The following is an 11,273-nucleotide window of genomic DNA, read 5'->3' as shown; positions in this document are numbered from 1 at the left end:
GGGGGGGGGGGGGGGGGGGGGGGGCGGGGCCAGGGGCGGGGGGGGGAGGAGGGATTAGGGATGCAGGTGGGACTACAGGTGATTAGCGGAACTGGGGGACAAAGTGTGCTTGGGAAAAGCATCTCCTTGGGTGAAAATCTCAGACACATCTATGCAGACCACAGAAATCATTTCCTCGTGGCGGTCCCCTAAAAAGGGCTGCACTACCTGGAGCCCTCACCGGCCTGCCCAAACGGAGAAGGGGGTTGGGGCCGGGCTCTAGGGCTAACCTAGCCCCTTCCCCCACCTCACCCCCAGGGTCCGGGACTCTGTTCAAAAACGTGGAGCGGATGCTGCGAGTGCGCAGCCTGGACAGCCTAAATCAAGGCCGCCTAGTGAACCTGGTCAACGCCAGCTTCGGCAAACAGCTCCGGGACGACTATCTGCACTCGCTGCGCCCGCGGCTGCACTCCATCTATGTCTCTGAGGGGTGAGCCTGCGGGCCCAGAGGGCAGGGATCGAGGGACAGAGTTGGGCAGCTTCGGGCCAAGGAGAGGGCCCAACCTGCCTCTCTCCCGCTGCGCCAGGTACAACGCAGCCGCTATTCTGACCATGGAGCCTGTACTGGGAGGCACCCCGTACCTGGACAAATTTGTGGTGAGCTCCAGCCGCCAGGGTCAAGGCTCCGGCCAGATGCTGTGGGAGTGCCTGCGGCGGGACCTGCAGACGCTTTTCTGGCGCTCCCGGGTCACTAACCCCATCAATCCCTGGTAGGTCCCACCTCTCCCAGCTCTGGGCTGGGTCCCGCCCTCCTCTCCAGCCCTTGCCGGCCTTGCCCCGGGGTTCACCAGCTCAGAAGGCTGGGCTTCCCCTTCTTTCAATAGCCTCCCTTCTCCAGGGAAAGGCCCTGTACAGAGACATTTCCCAGTGGGGAGACCCAAGGGGAGCCTGAGATTTCCCCAGAGGTAAACCACACCTAACCCTGCTTTCTTTGAAGCCAATGACACCCGAGTGACACTTCCTAATCCCCACAAAGCCCGCCTCTCCCAGGGTCCCAAGAAATTCTGACCCTTCAGGCTCTATTCCAGGCCCAATCGCCACACTCCTGACTCTAGTAAAACTGTACCTCCAGTGGAACACCCTCTCCTCTCTTTCCTTCAGCAACTGTCCCCTCGTCCCCTACTACCCTGCTCTGTAGGCACTAAGAAGTAAACCAGAACCCTCCCCTTTGCTGCACAGCCAAGGCACTGTTGAGAGAACAAGGGACGTCCTCACTCTGACCTACCTAGCTGTGTGACCCTGGTAACTTGTCTGAGCTTTAGCAGCCTCTCTGTGAAATGAGCATAACGATACCAGGCCCAGGCAGAAGATAAAATGAGACAACAGACAATGGTCCTAAGCTGGGTGTCTAGCATGTAATAGATAAACATTCTCTAAAAACTTTTCAATAAATGTTCTTTAAAAAAAAAAAAAAAAAAAAAAAAAAAAAAAAAAAAAAAAAAACATTGAGTAGTGAGCACTGGCCTAAAAGCTGCCCCCTTTCACCTCCCCCACCCAGGTACTTCAAGCACAGTGATGGTAGCTTCTCCAACAAGCAATGGATCTTCTTCTGGTTCGGCCTGGCTGACATCCGGGACTCCTATGAGCTGGTCAACCATGCCAAGGGGCTGCCAGACTCCTTCTGCAAGCCAGCTTCTGACCCAGGCAGCTGACCCTCACCATAGACCCTGCAGGCCCTGGGACACCCAGGGTGAACCAAAAGCCATGCTTGCTGGGGATGACCCCAGGCAGCCACAGGGTGGATGCAGCTTGTTGGCTGCATGATCTGCAAAGGAAGAAGCAGCCCCAGCTCTGTCCAGAGGGGGCACCAAAGTGGGATAAGCACAGGAAGCAAGGGGGTCAGCCTAAGACCCTGACTTGCTCCAAAGCCAAAACCAGATGGCCTTCAATTTTCAGCATGTGGATTGGGGTTGGTGGGGGGGGGGGCGGCCTTCAATTTTCAGCATGGGGATTGGGGTTGGGGGGGGGGGCTTACCTTCAAGGGCTCTACTCTGGAGGCTAACTTTAAGGGTGGGCCAGTTTCTGTGGCCTCTGTGCTGTTTTGAGGGTCCCTTAACCAAAAAACATCACCCCTGCCTGCCTGATATTCTACCACTCATTTTAATTCCTTTGGGTCTTGCCCTTTTTCAGGAGGCCTTGGTTAAAATGCAGATACTTGTCTGAGAGTCAGCTCACACTTGAAAGGAAATTAGCAGTGACCCTGTGCGAGCAAGATCTTGAGGGCTGGAGAACCCAGGGACTCCTAGAGGGAGTAGAGGAACTAATGAGATGGAGGGCCCCAGTGATGAATGCTGCCACCATCTCCCTCACCTGGGTGTCAGCAGCCCCCAGAGGGGATTCCCCACCCCTACGTTAGTGTCTTGGCCAATTTCTGTTGCTTATAACAGAATACCTGAAACTAGGTAATTTATAAAGAAACAATTTATTTCTTACAGTTTTGGAGGCTGGGAAGTCCAAGGTCGAGGGGGTGCATCTGGTGAGGGCCTTCTTCCTGGTGGGGACTCAGTAGAGTCCCGAGGTGGCACAGGGCATCACGTGGCAGTAGGGCAAGAGTACCTTATTTTAGGCAGTTGGCTGGTATGGGGATCTGAATCCTTGCCCTTGGTGTTATCAGCACCACACTCTACCAAAGAGTGCGTCTTAACATGCTCACTCTCCTTACAAAGCCATCAGTGCCACTCCTGTGATAACCTCCTCATCCATTAACCCATTAATTCATTAATCCATTCATGAATTAAGCCCTCATGATCCAATCACCTCCCAAAGGCCCCACCTCTCAATACTGCCACATCAGGGATCAAGCTTACACATGAACTTTGGAGGGGACATTCAGATCATAGCAGTTGAGACACATCCTCCATTCCACAGACCAGGCCAACAGTATCCCCAGCTCCCTTTCCCTGTGGGTTCCTCTACCCACAGCTCCCTTTCCAGGCTGGGCTCAGAGCCAAGCCCAGACAGCAGTCGTTCAGCTTTTACCTACAAGAGCCCAAAGAAGCCATAACCTCATGGCTTTGGTTTAAAAGCCCAGATTTGGATGTTTTCCCCTAGGCCCTACTACAGGTTGTGTCCAGGCATGGCAGAAGCAATACATCTCAGAGCGGCAGGAGTCCAAAGCCCAGAGGTTTCCTTCAATATTTTTTGAACCCCCACAATATGCCAAGTACCATACTGGCTGCTGGGGCTGCTCTCTGTCAGAAGGTGCAAGGATAAGTAGGAAGACAGTCCATTAAGAGACCATCATGGCACACTAGGAGCTGTGATAGAACCGAGGCCTCAAGAGCAGCCTGTCTTCCCTCAGGAGATGGGTCGTGTCGAGTGCACATCTGAGCTTGACTATTGACAGACCTGACCTGGATCCAGCTCTGCAGCTGGATTTGCTCTGTGGCTCAAGGCAAGCTGCTTACCTTCTCTGAGCCTCCACTGCCTCGTGTAAATGTGAAGTACTCAGCTTCATAGCAGACACTTAACTGTTAGTTCTCTCCCTCTAGCTGCCTTCACCAAAGATTTCTTCAAAACAGCTGGCACCAAATGGGGAGGAAAAGATAAGCTACCAGAGGGATTGAGATGAGAGATGAAAAGCATATACTACAGTAAGGATTTAGAGATTCTTGAAAAGAGAGCCAAAGAACTGTGGGAACTCTCAGAACAGGGGGAAAATCAAGGGAGGACCAAAGTGGGTCTTAAATAAATATGGTCTTTCAAGAAACCCAAGATCAATCCCAGCCAATGGCAAAGTGCCTTGTGGGAGAACACAGAAGCAAAGCCAAATGTCTATATAAAATGTTTATTTTTGGAGGACTGTGGTCTAGTATTTGGGAGGGCACTCCACCCCCACCAGGCCAACCACGTAGCTGGAAACAGAGACAGCAGGAGGTAAGAAGCTAGCCAGTGCCTGCTCCACCCGTGAATATCCCAGAGCAGAACAGGGCCCGCTCTGCTCTCAAAGTGGGTGACAGGGTGCTGGTACTGTTTCTTCCCCTGGCAAACCCTGAGAACCCACATGACTTCTGGGATGTCCAACCCCTCTACTCCTCCCAGGCTTGAGCCACATGTCAACACGCATGCTCACTCTCAGTCTCTCAAAAGCACTGAAGAGCCAGCTGCATCTGCCAAGTTCAAAAGGGAATTTTTCATATTGGCTCACTTCCAGATCTCTGTCTTCCTTCCTCTGTCTCCCTCTCTCAGTACCTGCACCCCAGCCCTGCCTTACTCCCTTCTCAGAGACAGGAGACCAAAGGAGCAGCTGGCCTTAGCTCTCCTCTTAACAAACAGAAAAAACCTGTGAGGCATTGAGGCATTCATGTCAGGGCTCCCATCCTCCAAAGGGCCAAATCCAGGAATTTGGGGAAGAGACCTGCCTCTTAACAATGCACTCAAAAAAAAAAAAAAGCAAAAGCTCAAACAAACAGTCAAAAAGCATAAATAAATAGCAACTGGGCCGGCAAGGAGGAGGTCAGGGTGGCCCTCTATGGCTCACTGTGCCCATCTCAAGCTTCTTGCCGTGCAACTCAGCCATCAGTGGCCAGGATGACAGCAGCCCCGAAGATGCCCACACTCTCTCCAAGGAGCTTCATCTGGTTCCAGAACTCAACACGCCGCGTGTTATGCCAGTAGGCAATATTGCCATCAATGAGCAGCATGACTGGGGGCAGCAGTACAGCCAGGATCTGGGCAGCCAGGGTCACATAGTAGCCTGACAGGAAGGCCAGGGCCAGGACACCATACAGCACGAAGAACAGCTGGATCATCAGCTCCCCTCCTGGGAGATGGTTCAGATACGCCAGCCGGTCCTCCTTGCTGTGCTGCAGCGAGTAGGCCTGGAGACACACCATCCTCTAAGACTCTCCAACAGGCTCAGAAGCCTAGCTGGGGAACACCACCCTTGAGATGGTACCTGCAAGTCAGTTCCTGCAAGGTGTGCCTGTTCCCCCTCCCCCGACCACAGAGCACCAGGAGGTTAGGGCCTATGTCTCCCCTCACCCCGGGACTCTGAATGGAGGAACTGTGTCTCCACAGTCAGACTGGAGCTCCCACCTCTTAATAAACCATGGAAGCCCACACGGAGCTCTGCACATGAGATCTGGTACCCCATAACTAAGATGAGGCCAAATGGCTTGGGGCCTGTCCATGTCCCCATCTACACTGGCCTCCCCTAGCAACAGGGAGGACCATAACTGGCTACCCTTGGCAGCCTCATCAACTCTACATGGCAGAGTCCCAGCTGAGACCTGAACCCTACCAAACCTCTCCTTTGTCCCCTCTCCCAATCCTCTGGGGGCTGGAGCCATGAGAAAACCACCCCCTCTTATTCTCCTGGTTCTCAGAATTGGGATTAAATGGTCAATCCAACTTCTTCTCTATCTGATGGCAATAATGGTAGAAGGGACTCTCAGCCAGGTTACAGGTACTTGGAGGTCCCCTGATGGCCCAGAAGTTCCCAGGAGCCAGGCCATAAGGAACTGCATGCAAGGCCTTGTTCTGTCCACCTTGCTGGGGTTCTGCCAGGCCTGGGCTCACATTTCACTCCCAGCCAGGTACCTCCAACCAACAGTCCCCCAACCTACCACACAGATGAGGTAGATGCCCAGGAACACCTGGCCAGTGGACTGCAGGGAGCGGCTGCGGGGTTTCCGACGGTACAGCTCCCCAGCACCGCTGGCCAGCACAAGAAAGCCGCCGATGATGGCAACTGTGCGCGAGTACATACGGACCTAGGCCAGGGCAAGGGGACCCCCAGTCAGGAACTGAAGCCACATTTCTCCTGGCTGTCCAGAGCGTTGAACTGCCCATCTCTACACATCCCATTCCATTTGATTAACTCTCTCACCATTTCCAAGCATGGTGGGCAGGTTACAGCAGATAGATAATTCTATTTTATAGAAGTGGAATCTGAGGCCCAGAGGGGATAAGAAAATTGTCCAAGGTCCTACAGAAAGTGGCAGAACCGAGACACCACATATTGTCCCCCTTTCTACCCCCATGTCAGCAGACACTAATCCCAGTGTTCTTTCCTCTATATAGTATAGAGTCTATTCCACAAAAAAAAAAAAAAAAAAAAGTGATCTCTCTATCCTGTAGCCGTTCACAAATCTGCCTCCCTTACTGGACTGACAGTCCCTTCCTTGAGGGTAGTGTAGTGCCTTTGTCCAATGTTATCTCCAAGCCTGCAGTGCCTACCACAGGTTTTGGCATTTACAGGCTTAAATGCTGCACTATGATAAATTACACTTCATAAAATCACATGGTTGGACCAGGTACTCCCCAAGGTCCTTTTTGCCCCATGATGCTGGGATTACTCAACTAATGGTTTAAAGGGTCCTGGGAAGCAAGTCACTTGGGTTCTGGTCCCACCAGTATGCTAACTGTGGTGAGACTGTGGGAAAGTCTGTTCTCCATTTCTGGACTCGAGTTTCAACACTCTGAAGGGGAGGTTTGTGTGGTCTCTAAGGTCTTTCCGCTTCTGCAGTCTGTAATAACCTCCACAAGCCTAGGGGTTCGGCCCTCCCAGGCTTCACCCCACATGGCTAGCATCGTGTATCGCCCACTAAATGCCCCGGGCATTGGCCTCAAGCTTCCCATCACCCACAGCGAAGCCCCTTCTAGGGCCGAAGCGCTCACCTTCAGCCAGTCCCCGTAGTGGACGTAGCCCCCGATGTAGGCGGCGTAGGTGCTAATGGCCAGCTGGAGTGCGGCCCCCAGCGCGAACCAGCGCCGCTTCACTCCAAAGGACATGAAGCTAGCACACAGAACGGCCGCCCCCATGTCGAAGTACAGGTAGGGCACTGGGATGTCGGGCTTCCTGCGAGCCGGGAGGGGGAAGCAACGAGGACAGAATGAAGGGGGAGGTAGCCTCGAGACCCCTTGACTTCCCACAAACTCCACTGCTCCCCCACACCGGAGACCCCGCTCATAGCGAGGACCGCCGCACCACGTATGGCCCGATGCCCGAACCAGAGCCCCTTCCAACGAGGCCGAGGTCCCAATTCCTCCCAGTCCAAGGGTCCCAACTTCCGGCCCCAGACTCTTCCCCAAATCACTGCACCCCGGTTCCTGGGACGGGCCGTACCGCCCCCCACCGCGTTCGGCGGCTGCGTGGGACAGCTCACCGGCGCGCCTCGGCCCTCTCAGCGTACAGCATGAGCTGGCTGAAGCAGCCCCAGAAGGGGCAGCGTGTGAGCAGTACTGAACCCAACTGCATGATCAGCTGCAGCATCCACCGCCTCGAACCTATTTTTGACGCCATCTTGGGGAAGGGCACCCCGATGCAGCCTCACCCCAGTCGGGGAGGCCGGCGAGAGGATAGAACACGCAACTTCCGGGTCTCTTGCATTTTTTTCCCCCCTCTTCGGTCCGGAAACAACGCTCTCGCTTTCTAGTTCCGGACCGAAGGAGGCGTTCCACTTTCCCATGGGGACTTCAGGAATCCTCTTTGTACCTGCAAAATTGAAAACTAGACTAGAGGAAGGAACAGTGGGGTGGGCATCAGAGGTCTCGGACCGGAGCTTGATTATTGAAGCGAACACGTCTTTGAATGCACCAAGACTAGGGCTCTAATCCTAATCCTGATTTGGGGCACATCGCCTAAACTTTCTAAGACTCGTCTGTGAAATAGGGATAAGACATCTACCTCACAGAGTTGTTGTGAGGTTTAAATGTGACAAGGTTGTTCCTAGCACATAGTAGGGGTTCCATAAATGGTACACACACATACACACACCCAGAGGAAATCCCACTGCCTCTAAGTTCAAAGTGGTCCTACAGTCTCAAAGTCACCTAGGTGTTTGGTCTTGGTCTGCCTTTTTCTGTCCCCTGAGAGAAGAGAGAGCTAATGTGGACTTTCGGACATCTAAAATCAGTCCATTTTCTCTGGCTCCAATGCACCCACTCTAGCCCAAACTATCATCACTTGTCAGCTTCCTCAAGTTTGTTCTCAGCTCCCCTATTATGTTTTCATAACATCTGCTATCCTTCCTCTGAATCATTTAGCACAGTGCCAATTATACATTTGAGATTCTTTTATTAAGGATAAATCTTCCTTCAGTAGATTGTGAGCTCCACAAGGGCAAAGAGGGTGCCTGGTTTCTGTTTACTATTTATATCCTTAAGGCCTAGTATACAAAATGCACTCGGGAAATATGTGCTGTATAGACAATTGGACAAAACGTGTTGTTACTATGTCTAGTTCATAATAGGTACTCAGTAATTATTTGCTGAATAAGTAAATGGCCAGAAGTTCTGGGCATTCTGGTGTTGCTACAACAAAGCTGCCCGCACCTATCTTCCTGCACACACACACCCCATTAACACACAAACTCATCTTCCAATGTTGAAGACCCTCCAAGCACTCCCAATAGGTCGTTTAATTCACAAGGGCCACCTCCAATTCCCTGGGGAGGAAAGAAGGGGCTCACATTCAAAAAGCCCAAAACAAACAAAAAAACCCAGCATTTCTGACCATGTGAATTAAAAATTCCCAATCAGCCAGTGAAAACTGAACAAGAAAACACCTTTTCATATTTATTTTTCATGGTGGCTGGCTGGTATGGGGAACCAAACCCTTAGACCTTGGTATTACAAAGCCACACCCTAGCCAACTGAGCTAACTGGCCAGCCCACATTTCGTTTTTAACAGTCACTAGGATAAAGTCTGTGTATGTCAGAAAGAATGTGAGAGAGGGATATATCAATGCAAAGAACTAGGGAATGGGATTGTGTAGGTGTGTGTTGGCTTGCAGGGAGATCTCTAAGCAAAGAGAATGAGAAAAAGTCCAGGTTAAAGGTTACCTTCCCTACCTCCACCCGCCAGTGACAACCACACAAAGTAAGTTTTCTTCACCATAATAAAGGCACATAGAACAGAATCGACTTTCCAATTGGTTTTATTTTTTCAAGTCTCCTCACCCATCCCTGATTCAAATAGGACAACATGCAGAGCCCTAACGTGTTGAGGACCAGAACAGGGATTATGTATGTCCATAAAACAGTCCAAGGAGACTGCCTGGGCTGTCCACACAGGCACAGTACCCCACCCTCCCATCATAACCTTAGCAACCAGTTTCCAATCAAGTCCCCATCAGCAGAGGCCAAGGACATGTGTGAGAAGGGAGAAGCAGATCAGGATTAAGAAAACTGTTTTTGGTGCACACACCACCCCAATTCCTCTGAGCTTAAGTCCCTCTCTACCTTTTACTGCCCTCTTCTCCAAAGGAGCATTGAGAAGGGAAGTAGGGGCCAAATCCTAGTTTCTAGGGTAGGGACAGATGCTGGCATTTTGCTAGGTCTGAGGAGAGGGATAGGCGAGCAGCCTAGGCTCTGAGAATGAACATAGCCATTTGTCCCTATCCCCCCATTTCCTCCCACCCCTTCCTGGGCAGACAACTGAGTCCCACAGACTTCTGAGGAACTTCCCTTTTCCTCTCCTGCAGCTCCCTCTGCTCTCCCTCCTCCAGCTGCCTTGATCTCACTCTGCTGAACCCCTCAACTCTCCAGAGGACTCCCTAACTCCCCAGCTCCTCCAGGGCCCTGCCTGCGCTTGCGCTCAGCCACAGCCACGGTGATCAGCATGGTGCCTGTGATGCCCAGCACTGTGGCCATCTCAGCCAGGCAGAGCCGGGCCTCTACACTGCTCAGCACTGCCCCTGACAGCTGCCCAGGCCCAGCGCATGTCAAGTTGCCCAGGTCAGCCACACGCAAGTGCCGCAGGTGACTCAGCTTCCTGAAGGCCCACTGCAGGTCACAGTCACATGTCCAGGGGTTGATGGCCAGGAACAGCTGTGTGCCAGCTGTCTGGATACGTGCCACCACATTGAACTCCAGGTGCTGCAGTTGGTTGCCCACAAGAGAGAGGAAGCCCAGTGCCCGCAGGGATGCAAATGCCTCAGCCTCCAGCTCACTGATGTTGTTCTCAGCCAGAGAAAGGACTTCCAAGCCTGTCATGGTGGCCAGGGCAGTGCCTTCAACACGGTGCAGCTGGTTCCCAGCCAATGAGAGCCAGCATAGGTGATAGAGGCCCCCGAGCCCTGCAGCCAACTCAGCCAGCTTGTTGTGGCTTAGGTCGAGCTGCTCCAGACTCCCCAGGCCCCACAGGCTGCAGGGGTCCAAGGTGGCGAGCAGGTTGTGAGAGACGTCCAGACGAAGCAGAGAGCCCAGGGTGGCTGAGAAGTCTGGGGGCAGGCGGGCCAGCTGGTTGTGGCTGAGGTCTAGCCGTTCTAGGAAACTCAAGCCTCCCAGGGCCCCACTAGCCAGATTCTGCAGGATATTGTGAGAAAGCAGTAGCACCCGCAGTCCCCAGAGGCCCTGGAAGGAGCCAACCGGCAGGTGGCTGAGATTATTGTGGCTCAGCTCCAGGAGCCAGACTCCATCAGGGAGCCTGAGGGGGAGGCTGAGCAGGTGGAGGCCCCCACAGTCCACCACACTGCCCAGAGTTAGGCAGGTGCATGGTGCTAGGCACGCTGCCGCCAGATTCCCGAGAAAGGTCAATGCCACCACTGTGGCCATAGCCAGTGTGAGGGAAAAGTGGCCACACCTGCCCCAGCCTTGCCCCATGAGCAGTTGGGGTGAGGATGGCATCAGGCACTCATGGATGCTTGAGACCTTCATGCCTCACTCCTCCACCTGGGGCCCTGGGGAAGTATGATGATGCTAGGGGAGAAAAATACAAGCAGATACCATTCAGAGCTCTCACCGTTTGCTGGGTCTCCCAACATGGTCTCAGGGATACCCTCCAGCCCTGACTTTACCTGTTACCTAGGTTCCCAGCAAGAGCCATTTCAGCCTGAGATCCCAGCATTCTGACCCCTCACCCCTAGCCACCCCTTATTCCCTTATTCCTACTATAATGAAAAGCAATCAGAGAAGATGGCCCTTTAATCCTCTGGACCCCTTCTTTACTCCCACCCCACACCCTACCTCACTTACTTTCTATAGGGTCCCAAGAGAAACTGTCCTCTTCTGCGCATAGACATTCACTTGGTCACTCAACATCTGCAAGACCCAGCCCTGACCAGATCCTGTGAGTTCAGGGCCTCAAACCACAGAAGTCCAACGCACTCACCTTGTTCCTGACAACACCTGCTGAGTGCAGCCCCAGCCCAGGAATGGCAGTGGAAAGAATCTCAGATCTGGTTTCCTGTGGGCTTGGCCTCCTGCCGGAGCCCCACCCTCAAGAGCAGGAGAGGGAACAGCTCTCAGAGAAGCCACAGCCCTGAGGATGGGATGCAGCACAGGTTGAG

The 11,273-nt window shown here is 53.1% G+C and overlaps 2 protein-coding genes across 2 annotated transcripts in view; one reads left to right on the top strand and one right to left on the bottom strand.

The window, feature by feature from the left end:
* Positions 1–1,869, top strand: part of NAGS (N-acetylglutamate synthase) — a 5,471-nt gene extending 3,602 nt beyond the window's left edge. Inside the window, exons 6-8 of the mRNA XM_008574379.1 lie at positions 298–469; positions 567–749; positions 1,538–1,869. Of these exons, the coding sequence (XP_008572601.1) occupies positions 298–469; positions 567–749; positions 1,538–1,691 (509 nt within the window). The 3' untranslated portion in view covers positions 1,692–1,869. The remainder of the gene's footprint in view (positions 1–297; positions 470–566; positions 750–1,537) is intronic.
* A 1,941-nt stretch (positions 1,870–3,810) lies between these two features.
* TMEM101 (transmembrane protein 101) lies at positions 3,811–7,335 on the bottom strand. The gene is made up of 4 exons (XM_008574380.1): positions 7,149–7,335; positions 6,661–6,841; positions 5,607–5,753; positions 3,811–4,859 (listed from the first exon to the last, which is right to left on the bottom strand). The coding sequence occupies exons 1-4, from the start codon at positions 7,283–7,285 to the stop codon at positions 4,551–4,553; spliced, it is 774 nt and encodes a 257-aa protein (XP_008572602.1). The 5' UTR covers positions 7,286–7,335; the 3' UTR covers positions 3,811–4,550.
* Between the last annotated feature and the right edge of the window lie 3,938 nt (positions 7,336–11,273).

The sequence above is a fragment of the Galeopterus variegatus genome, unplaced genomic scaffold, assembly GCF_000696425.1.
Source record: "Galeopterus variegatus unplaced genomic scaffold, G_variegatus-3.0.2 Scaffold1037, whole genome shotgun sequence".
In the NCBI taxonomy this organism is placed as follows: Eukaryota; Metazoa; Chordata; class Mammalia; order Dermoptera; family Cynocephalidae; genus Galeopterus; species Galeopterus variegatus.
Note: the sequence above shows the minus strand (reverse complement) of the source record. Positions and strands in the feature narration are given on the sequence as shown.

Excerpts from the sequence above, each read along its gene's own strand:
- TMEM101 (XM_008574380.1), bottom strand. The coding sequence starts at position 7,285 with ATGGCGTCAAAAATAGGTTCGAGGCGGTGGATGCTGCAGCTGATCATG. Across the intron at positions 6,842-7,148 it reads GAGAGGGCCGAGGCGCGCCG|GAAGCCCGACATCCCAGTGC; the intron begins GTGAGCTGTCCC and ends CCCGGCTCGCAG. Across the intron at positions 5,754-6,660 it reads ACTACGGGGACTGGCTGAAG|GTCCGTATGTACTCGCGCAC; the intron begins GTGAGCGCTTCG and ends GCCCTGGCCTAG.